Below are 23691 nucleotides of genomic sequence, written 5' to 3'. Positions count from 1 at the left end.
CAGTAGCTGCAGCACATGGGCTCAGCTGCCCTGCTGCATGTTGAATCTTCCTGGACCAGGGATCGACCCTGTCTCCTCTGCATTGGCAGGCAGATTCTTAACCACTGAGCCACCAGGGAAGCCCAGGATCAGTGTTTCTAATTGCCAAGACATTCAAATCCAAATGTCTGTCAAAAGACTTCCCTGGTGGTCCAGTGGTTAATACTCAGAGCTTCCAATACAGGGGGCCCGGGTTTGATTCTTGGGCAGGAAACTAAGATTCCACATGCCATGTGGTACTGCCAATAATAACAATGATGTCTGTCAACATTCCTACATTGTGTATGTACTACACTGCAATGAAAGTTATAAAACAGACTTACACTCTCATCAAAGATGGACTAATAAAGACTAGATTTAGCTTCCTACCTGAAATAACAACAAAACTGGACAAAATGTATGAAAGAAAGGTTTTCAAGGCATTGGTTATCAGGTAATGACTGGAATCCTAAGGGGCAGAAGACACATGTAAACACTATCACTGCCCACACTGCCTGGAGAGGCCATCATGCAGGCAGGATGAACCCTGGAAGTTCCCTTAAGTTAAGGAGATGGAGCTATGAGTCTGAAGAGGCTGGTTTGGCAAGAGTTTACAGGGTGGAGTACCAGAGATGAAAGATATGCAGAGAGATAATTCTAGAGAATTTCAGAGGGCCTCCCTCATTGTTCAGCTGAGTTTTGATTAATACATGCATTGGAATCCTGACTGCCACTATCTATCACTCAGCACACCTGTTTTGAGCTCCTGTGTGTACTCAGTCCCTCAGTCATGTCCGGTCTTTGTGATCCCATGGACTGTAGACGGCCCGGCTCCTCTGTCCATGGAATTTCCCAGCCAAGGATACCTTAGTGGGTTGCTATTTCCTAATTCAGGGGTCTTCCCAACCCAGGGAGGGAACCCACATCTCTTGAGTCTCCTGCATTGACAGGCAGATTCTTTACCACTGTGCCACCTGGGACGCCTACACTGAGGATTGATGTGGGACACTAAAGCTGAGGCAGACCTGTTCCTGCCCTTACCAGGCTTCCTGTCTAACTGAAGAGAGAAACCACATGCACCCAGCAGGCACACACCGCCCGGGAAGTCTCAGCTGAGAGCCAGAGGAATGGTTCAGGGGGCAGATGTGAAGAGAAAAGAGAGTCAGCGATTCTAACCCACACCGTCCCCTCCCCACCCTGTCCCCAGCACAAGGCCGAGGCGGGGGCAGTGATGTGGGAGACACAGACCAGCTCTCCAGGTCTGGTCTGAAAGGTGAGTTCTAGGTGGAACCTGAAGAAGCAAAGACTGCCAACCCTGGGAAAGGTGGTGGGGAGCCCTGGGCCAGGAAGTGGGAGCAGGCGCCCGTCCCTACGCTACCTCTGGATCTGTGTGGAGTTCGAGGTCCCCGCCGTTTCCTGGTCCCAGTTTCCTCATCTGACCCTGGGGAGCTAAGCTGGTTTAACTCTGAGGGGGGCTCCCATCAGCTGAGCTTCCGGCCTCAGTTTCTCTTGCCCACAAAAGGGACAGTAATCCTGTCCATCCTTGGGAGAGCCCCACAATCAAGAGATTGTTCTTTTCCTCCAGCTACTGCCAAGAGAAGATGAAGAAGCCCCAGCAGTTTGAGCAGAAGCGAGGGGACAGACAATGATTGACTATCCAAGGCAACAGGCCTGAGGCAAGTGCTTTCTGCCAACCCAGCACCTCACTTTTACCTCTCCCCAACTCCCACCCCACTGCACCCCAGTTTTTGATAGTTCCCAGAATTCCATGCTTCCCGCTTCCTACTCAGTCCTGTGGTTTCTCCAGGGTTGATTTAGGAATGGAGGATGGCAGCCATCTTGTCAGGGAGTAGCAACACCTTCTTTCTCGGGTCTACCCCGCCAATTTCAAACTGAGGGTGTACTTCCCATCTGGTAGGGACCCATCCTAGTGCGCCCTCAGAGAACAATCTGGCTGTGCCATCTATAAGCAGATTTCACTCACACGACATACCCTCCTGTACCCTGAAGGCCTCCAGAGAACTCATCACCCCCGTGAGAGCGTGGACAGGAGTGAGGTGAGCCCCCATCACACACCTGCCACGTGCCCTTCTCAGACCTCCGGGGAGGTGAGGCCAGCGGGGGTTCGGCGCCACCTGGTGGCCGTAGGCTGCGCCACACGCCATCAGCCTTTCCACGCCTTTTCTCGTGCCCCACCCGCCCCCGCAACACAGGCACACAGCGCTGATCCCAAACCGTTCTCTGGGGCCCCAGTCCACTTGCTCACCACTCCTACCCGCCACAGTCCTGAGAAGGCAGACGGAGACCCTGAGCTCCTGAATCTCCTTCCTCTATCCCAGAGACAGAGCCCTTGAAGAGGAGTCAGGCTCACATCCCAACCTTGGCTGATTACTTAACCTCCTGGACTTCACCTCTCTAGTCTGCAGAATGAGACAATAGTGTCTACGCCCAGAATCATGGAGTTTCCTGTAAAATGAAACCATTAAGTTGGGAGGGCAGGGCAGTTATCAGAAGTCCTGGGGGGCCTAGGCTTGTATTCTCCAACCGGGTGAGGGGTGCCCCGCAGGTTCTGCAGAAGCAGGTTCCTCCTCCCGCCCCTCCTCCGGCCCCCACCCCTGGCAGCCCCCAAACAGCTGCCCCGCCCATCTTCCCCGGGGACTCACCTCCTGCCCGAGGCTCAACCCAACACCTGGTGGCCCGGGAGGGTGACGCCTGAGCAGCCGCCCAGGGCTGTCAAGAGCAGGTTCCTTTTCCAGGGCACTTGCCAATCCGGCCTCCGCCCCCATCCAATCAAGCACAAGTTCTGTGAGTCCAAAGCGTCTTGACCTCCTTCTCCTTCACCCAGCCTAGGCCATTTAGCATCCACTTTAGGATGCTGCTGCTGCTGCTAAGTGGCTTCAGTCGTGTCCGACTCTGTGCGAGCCCATAGACGGGAGCCCACCAGGGTGATCCCCTCCCAACCGCTCTCCTGCAGTCCTTGCTTCACCTTCCTGCAGGACCTTCTAAAATGCACGCCTGAGCCCCCATTCCCTCTTGCCCACAAAGTCAAGCCAAACTCCAGTCTGGCATTCATGGCCCTCCCTGATCTGAGCTTAGTTCTCTCCATTCTCATGTGTCAGCCACTCTCCTTCTCCGAGCAGCAGCGTTTGTAGGAGCGGTTCCTTTTCCCAGGAGTGCCTTGCCCCCTTTGCCCGCGGGAAAACCCCTGCTCATCTTCCAGACCTCGCTGTGGTTTTCTCAGGCCTCTGCTTGGGGCCATAGGTATCATGGCCTGTGTCTCCCCTGCCAGGCTGTTAGACCCTCCAGACCAGGGTCGAGGATGAATTTAGCTCTGGGCCTTAGCATAGGGTCCTGCAGTGCAGGAGAAAATATCTGAGTTGTTTGATTTGGAGGCAAGGAGGGATGTGTCACAGCTTGGGCCTTGAACAGAATTAAATGTCGAGGGAGAGCAGCCTCAGGGGGAAGGGGAGGAAGGCTCAGGAGTGGGTACCTAGGTTGTGCTTCCACTTTGCCCAAAGGCCTGTGGAAGAGGACACACACACACACACACTCAGGGTCCAGGGTCATAGGCACCTGTGTTAGCCCACACCAACACTGGTGTCAGCTGGGCACAATTAGAGTAATCCTCTTCTGTCCGCCTGGAGCCAGCAAATGACTCACCCCCACCTGGGGGCCCACTGACCGGCCTGAGATCTGTGTTGTGAGAGGACAGACTTGGGGAGCCCAAAGCAGGGGCTGAGCAGGGCAGGGGCCTGGACCTCACAGCCCCAAGGGCAGGCTAGAAGTCCTGGGACTGTTCAGCCCAGAGAAACAGACTCCAAACCAGAACAAACTGCCAGGCATGAGAGGCAGACAAGCTCTATGGCCAGGACACCCTGAGGTGTCAACCGGCAAAGCTGATACCCTGAGGCCATTGTGGGCAAACACAGGATGGCTCAGTCCATCGCCTCCCAACCCTCCCCCACCAGGAAAGGAGATCCTAGTGCCCAGCCCCTTAACATGCCAACCTTTACTGATCTGGGAGAAATGAAGGAGAGAAGATGGGCGGGTTCAAGGCAAGGTGGGCGTGGGGTCTGGAGACTGCCAATCAGAGCTTCCTCCTGGTCACCAGTCTGGAGTCTGCCCCTCTGTCTGTGGAGAAGCAAACACTCTCACAGCCAGGAGAGCAGGGGATCAACCCCACAGACACAACCCAGGGCTGTATTTGATACACAGTCGGACTCGGGGCTACCTGTTTGGCTGGATTTACAGGGACACAGACAAGTATCCCTGTGGTTAGGAGAGGGGGTTCAGAGGCTCAGGCCTTGGCTGTAAGGGCATGCATGACTAAGGTAGACCAGCAGACAGAGGGTCTAGAAGGAGTGGCAGGTCACCTCCACCAGGCAGCCTCTTTGATTGCTTCAGTCTCTCATTTCTCCATTTCCAGTCCACAAATGACTGCCTCATGCTCAGGCCTCTGTATGTGCCATCTCTACCTCAGCACCCAGTGTGTGGCACAGGACTGGTCTGGGGGTACCCCGACAGGTCCAGCACTCCCCCAGAAGAGGGCATAGGCAGCAGGGATGGGAGTTCCAGTAGCCTGGGAGTTCTTAAAGGCATTTGCTTCCCCCATGCTGTTTCCCCACCACCACCACCAACCTCATGCACAAAGTCTGCAGACAGCCCCGTGGGGGAGGGTTGGTAGAAAGAAATAGATTTATTCTCATGTACAAAGCGGTCAGCCCACGGGACCATATACAACAGTTGCACAGAGTCCTAGAAAAAACGCATCTCTCTAAAGGCAACTCAGAATAGGTAAGGCAGGTGGCCCCCCTCCCCCCACCCCACAACACATACAGAACAAAACAGAGAAAGGAGAAGCCAGTGGCCAGGATGACCCCAGAGGCCCGGCCCTAGGGGGTCTCCCAAGCCCTGGGGCACGGGTGGATATGGCCTTGAAGAGGAGAGAGGCCCTGCCAGGCTGAGGCCAGGTCCCCCTCTGGCTGCAGGATCAGGGAAGGGGCTCCGGCTAAGGGGGTATACTCAGGGGGCCACTGAGGGATTCAGTGTCAGCTCTGTGCCCAAGGGGGCCAGAGACCCTCGGTGGCCTCTCCTGGGACTCCACAGAACTATGGGAACTTGGATCTAAAAGGGGTCTTAGGGGATGGATTGTCTCACCCTCCTGTTTCACAGAGAGGGGAAGAGGGGAAGGGACTTGCCCAGGGTCACACAGCCAGGAGGAAGCATGGCTGACCCATGCTGGGCCTGCCTCCCAGTCCAGGGATCCTTCCTTCTCGCTGTTCTTATCCTGCTCTCTTCCTGAGCCCCCTCTCCCCAGAGCACTGCGCTGGCCCCCTGGCAGCTTCCTCCTGGGACCCCTATCTCCCCAGGTCCCAGTCTCCACCACAAGTACGAAGGCAGTCCTCAGGGCCACCATGGCTATTTATAGTCCTCCAGCCAGGATGATAAATGTCTCTAAGACCCACCCTTTACCCATTCAGATGTCTCACGTTCTTGCCTGAGGATCCTGGGAGGCAGTGAGGGTGCCCCAGAGGAAAGGGCACAGATCTGGTAGGGCAGGAATGGGGCCCAGAAGAAACCATCCGGCTGCCTCAGAGAAGGAGTAGCCTGATGGGGGGGCGGGGGGGGAGGACTTGCCAAGGTGCGGTCAGAGGTGCAGAGCAGGGCCCACTGCTCACTGGTTACCCCTGTGCTCTCAAGAGGACAAATGACAAAGTCTCAGTGAGGCTGGAAGTCTTCCATTATACAGATGAGAAAGCTGAGGCCCAGGAAGGTCAGACCTCGCCTGGGGTCACGTGGGAAGTCCTGGCCTAGAATCCAGGACCTCTGGCTCTGGTCCCAGGGCGTGTGGCCAGGCCCATGGAGGGTTTTGGGAGGAGGCCTGGGTAGGGAGGGGTCCCAGGAGGGACTCACTCGGCATCAAGGCTGCAACAGCCATTGATAGGAGCCCTAGTGCCATCCAGGTCAGGCACCTCATACTCCTCATCCAGGAAGTCCAGTGAGTTGTTGCTCGGGAGGCCTCGGATGGTGAACTTGTGTGACACCTTGGTCCAGTGCTCACGATTAGAGGCCACACGTTCGTACAACTCTGCCGCCTTGGGGAATAGGTCTTGCAGCAGCCTGGGGGTGGATGGGAGCAGGTTTAGAGGTCAGAAGTCAGACTGTAAGCAGCAAGAAACATTAGGGCTGGACCACAGGTAGAACTTCCACAAGAGCATGAGGCATAAGATTGGAAGCTCAAGGAGAGCTTGACCATCTCTTTCCATAAAGGACCAAGGATGAAGCCAATGGCCCATTCAGGGGCAAAGCAAGAGACGGCTGTGCTCAGAAACAAGGAGTAGATGAGGTGGAGTGAGCCAGACCAGCGCAGCGCTTGTGTCTGCTGTGATGGCCACAGCGAGCCCCGTCCCACTCCCACACCATCCCTGGGCAGCGTCTCCAGCAGGCCCCCTGAGCTCACTCACTTGTAGATGGGCATTGCGATGTGCTCCATGAAGCTGATCTGCAGCTCGGGGATGTAGGCCTTCTCACGGTCCATCATCTCCATCGGCCTGTTGCCCATGGCCTTCTCCTGCAGGCATCAAGTTGTCAGGCCTGTCTGGCCCACTCCATGCTCCAGAAACATCTGGATCAGGCCAACCCAGCCCCTCCTAGGCCCAGGCTAGGAACCCTCCCCCAACCTGGGCACCCTGAGGTCACACCCCACATACCAAGTCTCCCTGGGAGAAGAACTCTTTGTAGATCAGCTCCTGAAAGGTCAACACTCTCATTACCGCCTGTGAATGCGATCCACCCGCCCACACTCCTCCATAGCCCATTCCCAAGGGGGCAAACTGCGGCACTGGGACCTCAGGACCTGTCCTCACCATCCCTGGCCTGGGAGGAGGACGGGGGCTGGGTTCTGGCCCACCTTCCACCAGCCACCCACTGGTTTGCTGGGTGACCCCTCAGTGAGTCCATGCCCCTCTCTGAATCTGTCCACTGTCACCTGAGGTGGTCTAGGCTTCTGTCTCCCCCACAGGCTCAGCTCAGCACTGGGAGGGCGTGCAGGCTGCAGGAGCCACAGAGCTAGGCAGGGTGTACAGCCTGCGCCTTCCCAAGAAGGAGTGGCACTTACCGCAATCTTCCTCGTGGTCTTCCAGCCCTTGGTCTGGTCGGAGAGGTCACAGGAGGTCATAAGGAGGCAGAGAAGGAGACTGTGGTGCTGCTTGTTGGTTCGATCATAGCCCACTGTTGGGGAGAGAACAGGGTCAAGGAGAGGGACCCAGCATCCTGGGTCCCTGAGGGCAAGGCCCCAGGGCCCATCCCAAAGTGGCGCAGGGAATTCAGCACTCTGGATGGGAGCCAGGGATGCAGAGCTGGGTCTGCCTGGTGGGCTGATGTTGGAAGGGATGGGTCTGAACCCTGGGAATGCTCTCCAGGCAAGTCCCCCTGTTGGTGGTCCCTCCCCAATCTCGAGACCCAGGCTAGAGGCAGGCACCTTCAGCCATCTTTTGGAGGTCCTTGAAGATGCGGAGGTGGTGGGCCAGGTCTGTGGCCAAGATGATGTCCCGCATCAGGTCCAGCATACGCTGATAGTCCTGGGTGGGGGTGGGGATACAGGGTCAAGGCCCAGGCACCCCAACCCCTCCTCCCCTAAACCTCACGAACCTCCACCCCTCGGTTCCACCTCATCTCCCATCTCAGGCCAGCTCCCAGCTCCCGCTCCCTGCCCCCCACCCCCAGCCCCATCACCTTCCGGGAGAAGTGGTCAAAGATGTTGCAGCCGTGGGTGTTGAGGATGGCAATGGCCTGAGCGAAGTGGTGCCTCTGTGGGGACAGGTGTGATAGGGGCCCAGCTGGGGTGGGGGGCTCCTCCTCACTGACCCCCAGGGAGGAAGCAAGCCCAGCCCAGCCCTGGCCCCCAAACTGAGCAGAGCAGGCAGAACTGGGGAGTCGGGGGTGGGGGGCCAGTTCCCTTTCTGGGCTCTGCTTCAACCCTCCATGTGACCCTGGGCAAGTCCCTGGCCACGTCTGAGCCTCAGATTCCTCCGCTGTCAGTCAGACAGACACGACAAGGTGAGCTCTGAGGGCCTCTCAAGCTGGAATGATTCTGAAATGATCCCTTGGAGTCTTCGGCACTAATTCATGCAAGAAACATTTGTGTGCTGACAGGGAAGGGCAGTGATGAGGCGAGGGCAAGACCCCTGTCTTCTGACGCTGAAGGGCTGTCACTCAGAGGAGAAGCCGACTCAGCCCAGGGCGTGGAGAGCAGGAGCCAGGCTGTCACCAGGCCTCCCAGGAGGAAGTGAGCCCCTTGTCTCTGGGGGCGTGCAAGCAGGAGCAGCTCCAGAGGGGTGTTGTGGGGGGCAGGGTGGGGCAAGGTGACCTTGAAAGTTGGGTTCCCACTCATGCCAAGCCCTGTGCCAGATGCAGGGAACTCAGAGGTGCCTCTGATTTTGTTTCTGCCTCCACCAGCTCCCACTGGGGGTGGGCAGACACAAATCAAACAGTCTCAGGCTAAACTGAGCATGACGGGACAAGGAGCCCACGCCAGGCTGGGAGCGGAGAGGGTTTCACAGGGCGTCCTTAGACATGCAAAGAGAAACAGGTTAACTACAAGGCCTCCCTGGGCAAACCTGGGCTTGGGCAGAACCTGCAGCCTGACTGGCACCCCCAGCCGCACGGGTACCCTTCCAAGCTCATTGGGAACAAGAGTCAGACGTGCCCTGGGGGCACTGCAGCTCTCCCTGTCTGGGTGGAAAGCAGGGCTTGGCATGGGGAGGAGCCAGGCCACAGTCTAGTTTCGTATTAATAAGTCATTGGCCTTAAGGGGACAATGGGGATGGGGATACTGGGCAGAATGGTGGTACCTCCATGACAGAGCCTTCCGAGCTGTAGAGTGCGGCCAGCACAGATTTCTGGAAAAACCAAAGAAAACTCCATCACTCCTGACATCCAGAAGCATATTAGGCTCAGAACAGCCCAACTCCTCCCACCCCCTCAGCACTCCCGCATCTCCCATAGCCTGGGACAGCCTCCTCCTGTCTCTCAACTGGCTCCTGGTCTCACGAGCTCCCACCACCCCTCAGGCTGGAGGGGTGAGGCTCCCAGACACCCCGGGGAGGGTGCCCACTGTGAGGAGGACAGGGTCTTACCGAGGCCACCTGGAAGGAGTTGTTTGTGCCTCTGTGGTCCAGGTCGTGACACATGCAGGAAATAAACAAGGCAAAGATCTCCATGTCCCTGGTTGGGAGGAGACAGAGGACAAGGAGGTGAGCACAGCTCCCTCCCCACAGGAGGGCCGGCTGGAGGAGATGGCCATGAGAAGGGGAACTGCTCTGTGGTCAGTGACTGAGCTCTTGACTGCACATGTCCGGGAACCACCTGCACAGGGGCTCAGGAACCTGGGTCCCCTTCTTGGAAAGAGGCCTTGTACCTTTCGCACTGGGCTGTTAGGATTCCGTGAGGCAGTGCGTGGAAAGTCTGCCACACAGGAGGTGTGGTTCTGTCCCCAGGAAGGGGACCCCAGCAGCTGCCAGATGGGGGCAAGGGCAGCCACTCACTCGAGGTAGTTGGTGAGCTCCAGGTTCTTGTAGAGCAGGTAGCAGAAGTGGGAGACAGAAAAGGCGTGCATCCAGTTGTGATAGGGGGGATCCCGGTAGCCCTTCTTCACCATCAAACAGAACCTAGGGGTGGGGAGAGGGCAGCACAGGGGCCTCAGGCTCTCCTCTTCCAGCAAGCCCTCCAGGCTCTGTCCTGCCCAATTCCTTCTCTTTCCTCAAGGTTCCAGTGTCTGTGAATTGCTTCTCACTGGTGGATCCTCCCACCCTTACAAGTCTGTGTCTCCCCTAGTCATCCTCAGGGGTCCTTCCCAGAGCACACGGAGCAATGGATGTGAGTAGAGGACAGAGGGAGGCAGAGACAGGGCTGCCGGCACACGGAGGGGAGGGCTGGGGTACACACCGGGCCAGTGTCGGGCAGTCAATTTTGTAGTTGTTGATGAAATTCATGTCCTGCAGCATGCTCAAGATGGCCTGGAGAGAGCAGAAGGAGGGATCAGAAAGACTGTCAGTTCCAAGATGCACCCCACTCCCCTTACCCTGGCCCTTCTTGAAGCCTCCAAAATTTTGGAGCCTTAGAACTTTAGATCTAAACTTGAAAACCAAAAAATGGTACAGCCAAGCATTCTTGGAGCCATGAACTTAGAAATAGGAGATCTAAGAACTCTTGGAACCAAGTTCACACAAAGTCTTAGAAAAACAGTGAGGGAGATGCCAATCCTGAGGCCATCATTGGTCCCAGTCCAGTCCCTCGGCAGGCCCTGGGGCCCATGCTGGCAGACCGCATCCCCCCTCCATCTCTTGATGACTCTGTCTTGCCAGGAATTTCCTATGTACATCTAACTTCAATCTCTGGCTGTCCATCCTCCATAGTCAAGAGGGGTGAGCCAGCTCACCATGGAAGTGTCATCCTCGGGCAGAGAGCGAGGAGTGTAGGTGAAATTGGCAAAATTGGAGTCAATGGCAGCCACAGGCTGGATCCCATCATGGAGAAGTTTGGTGTATTCATCATCAGAGACCTGGAGGGGACCAGCCAGGGCATGAGAAGATAGCCTCTACCCCCATCCAATGTCTTCAACCTCAAATGCCCACAGTGGTGGGGACCTCCCACTCGAATGCACCCCAGTTGGGCCTTCCATGGGTTGTCACTGGGCGGGAGAACACCATCCTCCCCTCGCCATCCTGCAGCCAAACTACTGTTCTCCGTGCCTGGGCCCACCCTCATCTGTAACCGCCTCTCCTTGTTAAAGGCAGAGAACACCTCTTCTTGACACCATGGCAGCCTTCCACAGACAGTAACTCAAAAGATTTCTTCTTTGAGGAGGACCATCCCAGAGCCAGTCCTTCCTGCTACAGTTTTGACCCCAGCCACAAAGTCTGGGACCTTTTGGTTTGGACACAGAGGAGACGAAATGTTCAAGTGAACAATAACCATCACATACTCTGAACTAAAGTTCCAGACAGCTTGTCTTGCACAGGGTCTGGGAATGGGACTGCCTCGAACTGCAGGACCACTGTACCTAAGGGAGCTGAGGGAGGACCCTGAGCAGGTTCCCCAGCTGTCAGCAGTTCCCAGGATGGGAATCATCCCTGGACATGGGGAGCACCTGGCTGAACCATGCTCTCCACTGGGCTGAGTCTTGCTGCCCGCTTTGGGGCTGAACCAGAAATTGCTTTGAAGAGTGGCTGCCTCGAAGGAGAGCAGGAGAGCAAAAGGCCAGGCACTGCTCTTATCAAGAGAGGGTGATCAGAAAGCCCAGCCTGATCCTGGGCACCAGAGGATTCATGGAGCTAGGGGAGGAACAGGGGGACTAGAGGGTCCCTGGGGCCCTGAGAAAGAGGGTAGAAGCTCTGTGCAGGCTCACCTTCATGTGGTACATCATCATCTCATTGGCAAGGTGGCTGCGATACTGCGCCTCATTCACTTTCTTGTACAGGAGGGACTTGTGGGGGAGAGAGGGAAAGATAGGGCTCAAGAAAGGTGGCTGTGAAATACCCAGGACCGGGACAAAGGGATCAGATAGAACCTCCCCCAACTCCTGTCCCAGGCCGGGCCCAGTCTGAGCCTTCAAGCTCCAGCCCAGAGTAGGGACCCCTCTCCATCTTTCATCCAGACCTGCCCTCTCCTCCTCCCCAGGGCCTCTTAGCACTTGATCTAGCACTTTGCACCCTCTCCTGAGCCTGCCCCAGCTTCAGTGATGGAGTCTCAGGCCCCTCATGGAGAAAGAGAAGCAAGGAGGGGGGATAGCGTTAGGGATCTAGGGGCTGGATTCCCGGGTCAGAGCTGCCAGCTGTGGACAATGAGACCCAACACATCCCCACAAGAAGCTAAACAGGGGCTCAGGTTGAGGTTGCTTTTGGGAAAGGGGGAAATAAAACAGGTCTCCCATAGTCCTAGGAGGCTAACTGGACAGGATTGGAAATAGTATCCCTAATTTTCTGATGGGAAACAGGCCAGAAGAGACCAGTAGGTACTAAAGACTGCACAGCAACCCAGCAGCAGGGCTCTGAGCCCCAGGGGCGGGACAAACCCATCTGGATAGAGTAAGGAGAGCCAGTGTGGAGAGGAGAACAGAGGGTGCTGCATGGGCCTGCCCCTGTCCCACTCACATGTGCAATGCTGATGCCGCAGTAGATGGAGAAGGCTGTAGCCAGGTCCTCATCAAACTTGCTGAACCATGGTCCATTGATCTTGTTCACCAGCTCGGCCACACCGATGACCTCTGGGGACCAAAGAGGAGCTAGGATGAGCCAGTGGACGTGTCCGACGATCTGTCCTCCCAGGGTATCCTCAAGGGACATCACATGCTTGGGAAACCCCATCCCTTCGGCCTGGGGATGCTAGGGTGGTAGAGATGGCTTGAGGACCTTCTGCTCGGCTCCGCCCCATCTTCTCAGGCCCCGCCCCGGCCCTCTTCCAGAGCCACCACAACCCGCACCCTGGTTCTCATTCTTGATGGGGAAGCAGAGGATGTTGCGCGTCCGGAAGCCGGTGCTGTCATCCACGCCTCGGTAGAAAAGCGGATGTGCGTAAGCGTCTGGGATGTTCAGGATCTGGCCAGTGGTCGCCACGTGACCCGCGATGCCCTGGTCAGCGGGGATGCGGATCTCATAGCTCTGCCGGGGCAGGGATGGAGTTGAGAGGAGGGTTGGTGGCCGGTCACAGAGTGAATGATCAAACGTAGGGCCTGCTTCCCGGTGGACTCCCGGACCCCAGGACCACGCAGCCCTGCCTCACCTCATCTTCCACCACGCCCCCATCGAACACCTTGGCCACCAGCTCGTTCTGATCCAGCAGGAACACAGAGCAGCTGTGGAGAGATGGCGCTGGTCCACAGGGCCCTGACACCCCTCTGTAACCACCCCTCAAATCTCAGGACTTGAGGTGAAGCCTAGATTTCTGAGGCCTGAGACTCTCCTCAGGGCTAGCTGACTCCAGACATTAGTTCAGACGGATAATTTTTTTTTTTCTGCTAGCACCTACCATGTACCAGACACTGTATTAAGAGCTGAGGACCCAAGGCCTGCAAAGCAAGCAGCGGCCCTGCTGTCATTGGATGTTACAATCTAGTGAGGGACACAAGAATGAAATAAAAAATCACGCAAGATGTGGGTCCCACAAGAAGGCAGTGGAGGGGATGTCCCTGGTGGTTCAGTGGTTAAGACAACATGCTCCCTATGTAGGGAGCAGGGGTTCAGTCCCTGCTTGGGGAACTAAGATCCACATGCTGTGCAAGCCAAATAAATTAAGATGACAACAGAGGGGGAAAAAGAGGGGAGGAAAAGAGAGGTGATGACTGAGGGCCAGGGCCTCTCTCTCTCTGTCCCCACTTCTGGGTGGATTCACTCACATCTCAGCATTGCTGAGGTTTCTGGCCTCTGTGATGATCTCCTGGAGCAGCACGGAGACGTCATCTGCGGGAGGGAGAAGCATGGGGGACAGTGGTGAGACCAGGCTGGAGTGCTGAGGCCAAGCCTGCCTGCCTCCCCTCCTTGAAACACTAGTCCCCCGACTCCCACCCCACAGCCAGGCATGGAGGAGGGCAGTGTACTCACCCAGGTGAGTGAAGAGGTTCTTTGCCACTTGGAGAAGAGCCTGGAATGAAGAAAAAGGAGATCACAGGGAATCAGGTTGCAGGGGTTCACCCTCTAGCCCCCTGCCTCTGTCAGCCCAAGGGTCTTCTCAATCTTTCCCTAGGGCTCACGGGACAGGCTGGAGAGTCTGGCCTGTCTGGGAGAGATGGGGAGACTCTAACTCTAGACTGGGAGAGTCTAACTGTAGACTCTAACTCTAGACTGGGAGAGTCTAACTGTATCATTTGGCTCTAAGGGAAGGAGTGGGAGTTCTAGCCCCAGGAAGGGTAAGCAGGAAACCTGAGCGTCACATGTGTGGTCCCCTCCGACTCTAGCCATCCAGATGTTGTTGTGATGCCCAATCAGAACACTAGAGGGCGATCACATACTGGGCCTGCAGCCAGAGGTGCGGTCCTGAGGAGCTCCAGTCCTCCCTCTTTAAGAGACTTCCAGGGGCCTAGGTGGTCTCCCCACCACTGGTCCTAAAACCTATGGGCTTTTCCCTTGTGGACGACTCTCTGGGGCTGAGAGCTGGCGGAATTGGTCCCTGAGAGCAGTCAAGGCAGGCCACGCACCTGGCACTCACACTTGAGCTTCTGCTCCTTCTGGAAGGCCAGGGTGCTGGTGAGCACCGTGCTGGTGTAGTGGAAGCAGTGCTGGATCACATGCTCGTCCTGGTCTGTGAATCTGCCAGGGTGGGGTGGTGGGGGTCACCGCAGAGGGACAGACCACAGACTGCTCTCCCCATTCCGCCTCACTTCCGTCCCTTCAGGAAGCCCACCCAGAAACCCACCAGCTCACCGCACCCTCCTCTGCTGGGGCCGCTCACCACCTTGGTGGCTTGGGCCAGCTTCTGCCTCAGACTGGGGGGGGCTTCTGGGGAGTGGGCTCTAATCTTCCTCTGCCCCAAATGTGTTTTACTCCTCAGACTATTGCTTCTCAGTCTCCCTCCTCTGACTTCAGATTTACCCAGACTGAGGCTGTTTTCCCCCTCAGACTGGAGACTCGCCCAACCGCGGGCTGTATGTTCTCCTGCCTCTCTCCTCCAACTTCAGGGAGGGGTGGTGGCACCGCCCTGTCTCGTCCAGCTCCTACACTGTCCTACCTTCCCTGGAACCTGCAGGCCCCAATTTGGTGCCTCCACAAGTCCTGAGGTGGTTGTGGGCAGGGCAGTGCCTATATCACATTCATGGAGCTGGCTGGCATCTGACAAGATTGGCCTGAAATCCTGAGGAAGTCATTCAATCAGGCCACCCAATGATTTGTCAGCAGGGAGCTTTGTGGGACTTGGGCTGGGGCGGGACCTGGGCTGTGGACGTGGGTAAGCCTCTCTGGATGGGGATCAAGGGGAGATGGAGTATTCCTCAGAGACTCTGACCATTTCTCAGTCCCCAGATTTCCCTGCCAAGACCCTTCCCCTATTGGGGGCTGCCTGCAGTGCTCCTCTCAGCTGGGGAGCTTGCCACTCATGCTTGCCATCCAGGATTCGGGTCTAGACCCCAATCCCCACCGCGCTGTGTCTGTCTCCCTACCTTCCTTCCCACTGCATTTGAGGCCCCTTCATCTGGTCCCACCCACCTCTCTCCCCTCTTCTATGGGCGTCTCAGCCTCAGCCACAGTAAGATGCTCATCATTCTGAGAAAACCTCAGGCTCTTTCACACCTTCATGCTTTTTCTCACACTGTTCGCTCTGCCTAGAATACCTTTCCCACCGTCCCTGCTCTGTGCCCTAAAAATAAACATCGAGTCTTGAAGCCAGTCTTGAACCCTGACAGTATCACCCCCTGTCAAATGCAGAGTCTGGTACAGGGGAGATGTTTGCAAAGTGTTTGCTGAAGTCTCAAATGTACCTCTTCCCCTGCCACCAGCCTCATCGCACTCCCCAATGAAGGGATTCTGGAGTCCCTGTTCTCAGGGTTCCAGACTGCTTCTCTACAGTGCTCGGTCTGAGCTGAGCACCACCTTGGCTCATGCAATTATTCAGCACCCACTCCCTGAAAGATGTGGAACCTAGAGGTGACCTTGTCTCTGCCCTGAGCCTCAAAGCTGTCACCCAGTCCCCATCTCTTTTCCCTTCTGATATTTCCTCTCCTCCAGGTCCAGGACTATCTCAGAACCCAGGCCGGCAGCCAGAGGCCACAACCCTTGCTGGACCTCCCACTCTGCACTCTCCCTCCCCAAAGGCCTACCCAAGGCCATCCAGCCAGCCCAGGGTCAGACACACTATTCAATGTGTACTTACTGAATGGCACAAATACTCCCACACTGGAATGCTCACCAGTTCCCCATGACATAGACCCCCATCCTCCCTGCCTCAATGAGTTCTGCCTTGTCCCTGTCTTCATTTCCCCAGGCCTCTGTGCTGGCAGGTCCTGCTACTCAGACCCCTGACTCCCAGATCTCTGCTCCACCCCTGCAGACACTGTCCCTGGGCTTCTGACACCTCTCTAGTCCCAACATCTCCAGTCTCCACTTCCTGCAGGAGCTCCCAGGCCTCAAACCCAGCCTGCCAATTTGTGTCCCAGGGGCCAAGTATCTTGTCAGCATCCCTCTGCATCCTGGAATCAGAATGCAACCCCTCACCTGCCCACTACTCCCTACTGCTGGGCATGCTGGACCAAGTGTGGCAGCATTCACATCCTGAATATGCCCCCAGGACAGACGTGGCTAATCACAGCACTGTTTCTCACTAAACTAATACAATGCTTCAGGCAGCAGTTAATGAGTTGGTGTAGGACATGAAATCTGTGATACCACTTCTATACCCCAAATCTGACCTCAGTTTTTGAGACATACTTCCTGACCAAGCCTGTGTATCTGTCTCTGTGTCCTGCCTACCCTTCTATTTCTCATGATTCTTACAGTTGCCCTATCAATGCCTCTGAAGAGCCTCAGCTCAGCCTAACCACCATGCCTATTCCCTGGAGCCACTGTCCACAATGTCACTGATGCTCTGTGGGTCCCAGAGAGTTCACCCATCCAAGAGCACATCGCTCCTCCTCCTTCTGTTACCAGCAGAAATACTAATACAGGGATGGCAAGTTGGGGGAAGACCAGTTCCAAAACATGCAGAATCCAAACTGTAGGAAGTGGCAACAAGAAGGGAAACTTGTTTGAACCTCAGCATGATTTTACAAAGCCAACTGGAGCAGCAATAAGGCTCTATTGTTCCCATAATCTCAATCTATTGCACAGATAAACCATTCAACCCACCACTGCTAGAATAGTACCCCCTGCCCAGTACCCTTCCTACACTGTTACCCGAGTCAGCCCTGCCCAGCCTCTCAGCTCCATCTCCTGACCCACATCCCTCCACCCAGACTCACAAGTCTCCTCCGAGCTTGTTGAAGGCGCAGGCCAAGGCCACGACCTGGTCAGTGGCCCGGCTGATGACAGGGACACACAGCATGGCCTGCACCTCACAGCCCAACATGCTTTGCAGCTGTTGCACATCCTCCTGCAAAGGAGAAGCAAGAGGGGAAGCAAGTCAGGGCAGGGAAGGAAGAACATGCTTCCCTCCCCTGCCCTCCATCACACTCTGCAACAGGAGGGTCTGAAGGGCTCAGGCAGGGTGGGAAGTGCTATGACAGGGTAGGCTAGGAAAAAGTTCCCGGGTCTTGTCTCCCCTATTCCTAAGTTGCCCAGGCCCAGAAAACCTGGCCCTGGGGACTGGGCAGAGGGCTATCCCCTTGTCTCCTCCCCTGGTCCAGCCAAGCCATGGCTTACGGAAGTGAGGTCTTTCAGCTGGATAGACTTCTTGTCTTCCACCACTTGGCCCAGGCGTCCTGTGGTCAACTGGGGGAGTGAGGAGAGCCAGTCAGAGTCCAGCTCTTCCCAAGATCAGGCCATGTCAGACCTCTCTCCTCATCAAGTCTGGAAGTTTCAACTACCTTTTCAGTCAGTCCAAATCGTGGATGGAGTCAACACTGAGGAGTGAGGGTGGGGTGGGGGGAGGGGGGAGTAGGCTCTTGACCAGAATACCCTATGGAGGACTTAAGGGTCTTTCCTAACTAGGAGAGAAAAAAGCAGAATCCAAGGATTCTCACTGATCCCAACAGATTCTAAGAGAGCCAAGCCCAGAGATACTCCAACAGAAGTGACCTGGCCCCAAGTAAACCTTTCTGTAGATTGTGAGTGATTTCTCCTAAGAGATCCTGATCGTGAGAAGTTGTGATCTCTCATAACGTTTCTAAGTAGATCTGAAGGTCCAGAAAATTCCATCAGATTCCAAGAGATTCTAGTAGATTCCAGTCTCACTGGGAGTGCCAGTCTCACTCCCAGGAGTGCCTGGTCTACTTTAACTGCTTCTGCAGACTCCAACACAGAGGACAGATGCAGGACTCACCGGAAAGCTGATCTCTTCCTCCAGTACTTTATCTCCAATGACCTGATGGGCAGAACGACATGAACTGGTTAAAGAACAGGCAAAGTTTTTCCTCTCAGAGACCCAGGTTCCCCGCCCAGCCCCACAGTGGCTCTGGGCCCTCACCTTACAGGAGAGCTGGAGATTGTCCTCGGATACCAGTAGGAGGCAGCAGCGGGATGCCTGGGTCTCCTGTTGCAGCTGAGAGGGAGGGACACAGCGAGGGGCTGACCTCGCATCTGGGAGATCCCCACTCACCACCCTCTGCCTCTCTGAGGCTCCGCAGGTAGGTGGAGAAGAGAGGAGGGGCAGGACATCTGAATCTGTACTGAGATGGAGGGCTCAAGAGGACTTCCGTCCCGGGAGGAACACAATAGAGGGCTACAGGGACTCACATATTGGAGGACTTTGAGCTGCAGGGAAGAGGCGTCCAGGTCGTAGAGCTCCCCTGCAATGGCGGGGCAGGAGTCAGGCAGAGGGCCCACAGATTTCCCCCAAGGGTGTGCGCCCTCCAATTCCACCCCCCACCCAGTTCAGGATCTCCTCTTCAGTTGCGGCCCCAGCCAACCCCCGGCCGCGCCCCAGCCGCAGGCCCCGCCCACCCACGGCCCTTCCCACCCATGGCTCCGCCTTCACAGGTTCGCGCCCCGCCCCTCCCCGCCGCGGCCAGGTTCTCACCGCAAAGCTGCAGGATCTTTCGGTCTTGGTCTGTGTACGCCACCCCATCCTTCTGGTCTCCCGCCGCCTCCTCTGGAGGATTCTGGGTCGCTTCCGAGGACGCGCTAGATTCGCGCTGCTGCAAGGTCTGCACCCTTTTCAGGGCCACCAGGGTCTGGGGCGGGCGGAGCGGTCAGCAAGCCACACGCCCCACCTTTATCGCCCTCGCCACCTTTGGACCTCTAGCCTTGGTTTGAGCCGTTCTCTCTGCCTGCGGTGCCTAGCCCCCACCCCCACACTCCCGTGGGCTCCCTCTTTCCCCGGAGCGTCCCTCGGTCCGTGATCAGATAAGTACTGGGTTTGTCTCCACCCCTAGCCCCAAGACTCTTCCAAGGCAAGAACAGAGTCAGATTTCTCTGTCTCTAGAACCCATGGGGAGTCGTTGTCGTTGAGTTCTTGTTAAAGTCACAAAATCATAATCTCAGGGAAGAGCCTCAGTATCATTATGTAGATATTCCTTCCTCAGTTCAGTTGAGTCGCTCAGTCGTGTCCGACTCTTCCCCACCCCATGGACCACAGCATGCAAGGCCTCCCTATCCATCACCAACTCCCAGAGTTAACTCAAACTCATGTCCATTGAGTTGGTGGTGCCATCCAACCATCTCATCCTCTGTCGTTCCCTTCTCCTCCTGCCTTTAATCGTTCCCAGTATCAGGGTCTTTTCAAATGTCAGGTGGCAAAGTATTTGACTCGCCTTATATCACTAGTACCCTAAGTAGGCCAGTGCTATCCTTATCCTGATTCTCAGATGTAAGACTGAGGCTCAGAGAGCTTAAGTGACTTGCTCAAGGTCACACAGCCCAAAAGTGCGGCCCCGGAACCCAGCTCTGTCCATCTCCCTGGCCGGATCATCTTCCCCTAAGTTGTGATAAGGGCCTTCAGCAGCCCCCATCCTACCCCAGCCCCTACCCCCACTTACATGCTTCTCCACGGCTTGCAGGCTCCACTCCTCATGGTCACTCAGCTGACCACAGTGCACCTGGAGGGGAGGGAGAGGGGAACCAGCTGTGACCTCCCCTAGCCTCTTGTCTCTACCAGAGTGCCCTCCCTATGCCTAGCACACACCTGTCCCCACCAACACATACACACTCCAGTCTGTGGCCTCAATGACAAGTCCATCCTCTGACCAAGCAGATGGCTGGGAAATCCCCTCCTCCAGGAAGCTTTCAAGGGCTAATCCAAAGAAGTGGAACTTTTCTGATCTCTGACTTTTCAGCCACTGTCCCATCTATAGCACAAGCCAGGTGTATAGTGAGGGACAGGGGGTGACCTTGGACACCCCCTGCCCCCCATCTCTCAGTCTATGGAGCTTTTCAGGCCCTGATGATAGAATCAGTATTATTAACTTCAGCCTCCCAGCTCCATCCTTTCTGAGTTGGAATTTGAGCCAACCCTAAGTCTGGGATAGGGGAAGAAGTCCACCATTTACAATACATATGTTGTGCCTAAAGAACTCAGGAGAATGGATGGATAAATGAAGGAATGAATGAATGGAGTGACAAGGTACTTTGCCTTGCATGTGATTCTCACCAACCTGTAAGTCAAGCTTCCATCTTTCAGACAGAAGGCCCAGAAAGGTTTGAGTGACTTGCCCAAGGTCACAGAGCAGAAAGTATCAGAGTTGGGATAGCACTGCCCCTTCCCTCCCCTTCTCTGCCCACATCTTCCCCTCTCCAGATCCATCTTCATCACCCCAGCCCTTGTCCTGTCCCTCTCCAACTTCTCTGTCTCAGCCACCTGGAGTCCCCTCCGCCCATCTTTCATGCTCTGTGAAGTCTCTTCTCCCACCTCTGCTTGGGTGCTTGGTGAAGAAAGTGGTGGGGGCGGTGGTGTGCACTGCAGGCCCTGACAGCAAAGCTCTCCACCTGCGTCAGCAGCTTCCGGGCACCTACTCAGAGCTGCTCACCACCTGCGGGACTTCCCACAGTGCTTGCACTGCGGTACCCTCCTTCATCCTCCAGCCCCCCCACCCCGGCCCCACTCAACAGCCCCTGCCTGCCTGCCTCTGTTCTAGGTCCCCTGCCAGGAGCAGATGGAGAGGAGGAGACCAGCAGGTTCTCAGGAAGCTCACAGCCTGGCTGGGGGGGATGGAGGAGGGCGATATGATGGAGGGGGGTGTAGAACTTCATACCTGAGGAAGGAGAGGGCAGACTGAGTGGGTGGGAACTTAAAGGCTGTGGGAGCTCAGAGTGGGAGGGCACCTGGGGAGCTTCCAAACCTGGCACTGAAGTCTGGGAAGACAAGCAGAGCCCAGAGAGGATGCTGCAGGCAGAAGGCTGTCCTGACAGTGCTGGGTAGTAGGTGGGATGGGGAGCTGAGGACCAGGCAGGGGTGCCGTCTGTGGTACAGGGGGAGAGCAGGGCTAAGGAACTGGACTTTAGCTTGGTTGTACTGGGGATTCAAGGCAGACTTTAGCATCTGCGGACCATGGTCTACGAGGTAGGGAGAGCTGGATGGAGCAAGACTGGAGGCAGGAAGACCCAGAAGAGGCCTGGGCCACCAAGGATGGTATGGAACGTTAGGCTCCAGATGAGGCTCCATCTATGAGTCCCATAAGACAGGTTGTTGAAAGGGGCATTTGCATATGGTTTACAGAAACATGTTGGCATTTTACTATTAGTAGATGGGGAAGGACATCCTTCTTGTTCCTGCCACCTGGACTCCTCTCTCAGAAGAAGGGAAGGTTGAGACCCCTCTAGGGCTGTGGGGTTGGCAAAATAGCCTGGTCCCAGGACAGAGCTGGGAGGCTGAACGAGCCTCAGAGGGCTGGAGGGAAGGAAGGAATCATGGGGTCCTCTCCACCTGCTGGGCCTGCCCCTCCCTGCACGTACTCCTGGGCTGCCTCAGCCCATCCCAACCAGCACATGTACGAACACAGTGCACACCTTCATGGAGACCCTCAGTGCCCCCCAACACACACACATTCACTGTCCCATAGAGATATCAGGCATGTGCATACCTGCACACACACAGTGCAGTCAAAGACATCCACACACTCACAGTGACTACCATCCACACGTGCACATTTGTATCTGTACACAGGATACTTGAGTTCACATAGTGGAGAGCCGTGCACACACTTCTGCCCATCCCGCCCCCTCCCCATAAGCAAACATAATCAGCAGCACACACACACACACCACAGCTCCTTGCCCACCAGCAGAACGCACAATTGTACCTACTCTTGCTAACTAGGGGGTGGGTCTATGACCCAGTGGGAGCTCTCAGGAGTGGGGACCCGGGCGGCAGAGAAGGTTGAAAGCCCAGCAAAGGCCCACCCCCTCACCAAGTTCAACAGAGCTAAAGGACACCCCTTCCCCCAAGTAAGGAACTGGTACGGCTGGCACAGCTCAAGGAAAGAGTGGGCACAAATCGCACATCAGATGCCAGAGACCAAAGGCTCCCCGCTCCTCAGTGGGACTTATTATCCCAGAATCGAAGAACAGAGCCAAGACTCTTTCCACACAAAGAATCTGCAATCAAGTCACCCTGAGCTGCGAGCTGCAGGAACCCAGAGCTCTGCGCAGGACAGCATGTCCCTAAGAGAGCCCTCTGCTGAGCCCATCTCTATCAGGCCCCAATATTCCTTGCAGGGCACCCAGGTTTCCTTGCTGTCACTTGCCCTCATTTGCAGTTCTCTCTTTGTTTGGCTCACTTGTGTAATGTCCAGTGCCCTCATCCCTCCAGACTGTATGGTCTGTGAAGGCAGGGCCCGTCTGGTCCGCCTCGGTCACTGCTGCTATGTTCGCATAGCACAGTGCCTGGAGGTGCTCAAGAAATATGCCTTCAATTGATGAATGGGTGAGTGGATGGATGGAGGTATGATGAATACAAGAGCAGAGACCTAGAGTGGAGAATGGGGCTTGTTAAGGAAGGAGCTGGTGAGTCAGCCCCCAAGTGATCTGCCCTGGGTACTCCTTTTACCCTCTAGAACCTTAGTCCTTGGGATCTGGCAGCAGCGGGGAGGTCTGGGGATGCCTATGCTGCCTCTCAGAGGATGTGAGATCCTGTGGCCCCAGGAGCATGGGGCAGGAAGGGGAATGGAGCAGCTGGACAGGATCAGCCAGACAGGATGTGTCAGACCTGTATGCTCTGGGGAGGGGGTGTCCTGGAGAAGAACATTTCCACTTGAGTAGGAAGGGCCAGGCTTGGAGGGGAGGCAGATTGCAAATAATCCAAATACTTTTCAAGAGCTCTTCACTGCCCAGGGTGTTTGAGGAGGTGAGCAGACAGTAGTCAGGAACTCCTGGCAGCCACAGGTAGCATCTTGCTCACCAGCACGCACCCCACTCCTCAGCCTTGCTGTATCACACTCTTCCACTCCACACTCCACCACCCTGACTCGGCTCATGCTGGTCCTAGAATATCCTATTCCTTCTTCTCTATCTGTTCCCCACTCCCCACGTCCCAAAGTCCCACTCAAATGCTGTCTCCACTGTGAGGCACCCCTTGGCGCTCCAGCATTATTTCATTTGGCTGGTGGTGGTCTGAGGGTGACCCTGCCTTCCCCCAGACTGAGCTTCTAGAAGGCAGGAATGAGTATGACTCCTCTCTCTGCCTCAGCACCTGTCCTAGGGCAGGCAGGGCCCAGAGCAGTGTTTTGCTTGGGTGCCATAAATTTAAGTGATCTGACCAATCCCCCTTGCCAACACACAGAGCCTTTCCTACCCCCAGGAGAAGGCTGAAGCCTGAACTCCTGGCCTGACATGAGCCACAGTGAACAATGGTCACAGCAACCATACTTCTGCCCACAAGACAACAACCTTCCAAGCATCTTGCCATTGTAGGAGCTGCCTCCTTACTGGCCCAGGCCTCACAGCCCCCGACACAGGGAGTCCTTCTAGGAACTTGGCACCCCAGACCCGTTTCCCTCAGCAGAGGTGGGCGACCAAGCCATCGCCTCCCACGCCCCACCTCTGTATAGTGTGCCTAACCCAGGTCCTCCTCCAAGCGACCAGCTCTGGGACAGATGGGGAC

At 56.1% G+C, this 23691-nt stretch overlaps 1 protein-coding gene across 2 annotated transcripts in view; it reads right to left on the bottom strand.

Annotated features, from left to right (window-relative positions):
- Window positions 1–4701: 4701 nt before the first annotated feature.
- Window positions 4702–23691, bottom strand: part of PDE2A (phosphodiesterase 2A) — a 67571-nt gene continuing 48581 nt past the window's right edge. For both annotated transcript variants that reach the window (XM_065944682.1, XM_065944683.1), the window contains 25 exons: window positions 19634–19693; window positions 18676–18829; window positions 18393–18445; window positions 18124–18198; window positions 17980–18021; window positions 17361–17429; window positions 16961–17091; window positions 14210–14321; window positions 13617–13656; window positions 13412–13475; window positions 12799–12871; window positions 12500–12677; window positions 12171–12283; window positions 11426–11503; window positions 10457–10579; window positions 9964–10034; window positions 9564–9686; window positions 9156–9243; window positions 8871–8918; window positions 7753–7827; window positions 7499–7598; window positions 7136–7248; window positions 6729–6767; window positions 6483–6589; window positions 4702–6138 (listed from right to left, as the gene is read on the bottom strand). In XM_065944682.1, coding sequence (XP_065800754.1) covers window positions 5928–6138; window positions 6483–6589; window positions 6729–6767; window positions 7136–7248; window positions 7499–7598; window positions 7753–7827; window positions 8871–8918; window positions 9156–9243; window positions 9564–9686; window positions 9964–10034; window positions 10457–10579; window positions 11426–11503; window positions 12171–12283; window positions 12500–12677; window positions 12799–12871; window positions 13412–13475; window positions 13617–13656; window positions 14210–14321; window positions 16961–17091; window positions 17361–17429; window positions 17980–18021; window positions 18124–18198; window positions 18393–18445; window positions 18676–18829; window positions 19634–19693 — 2340 coding nt within the window. In that variant the 3' untranslated portion in view covers window positions 4702–5927. The remainder of the gene's footprint in view (window positions 6139–6482; window positions 6590–6728; window positions 6768–7135; window positions 7249–7498; window positions 7599–7752; window positions 7828–8870; window positions 8919–9155; window positions 9244–9563; window positions 9687–9963; window positions 10035–10456; window positions 10580–11425; window positions 11504–12170; window positions 12284–12499; window positions 12678–12798; window positions 12872–13411; window positions 13476–13616; window positions 13657–14209; window positions 14322–16960; window positions 17092–17360; window positions 17430–17979; window positions 18022–18123; window positions 18199–18392; window positions 18446–18675; window positions 18830–19633; window positions 19694–23691) is intronic.

The sequence above is a fragment of the Muntiacus reevesi genome, chromosome 9 (genome assembly GCF_963930625.1).
Source record: "Muntiacus reevesi chromosome 9, mMunRee1.1, whole genome shotgun sequence".
Taxonomy (NCBI): domain Eukaryota; kingdom Metazoa; phylum Chordata; class Mammalia; order Artiodactyla; family Cervidae; genus Muntiacus; species Muntiacus reevesi.
The sequence above is the reverse complement of the archived record's forward strand: the minus strand, read 5'-3'. Positions and strand labels throughout refer to the sequence as shown.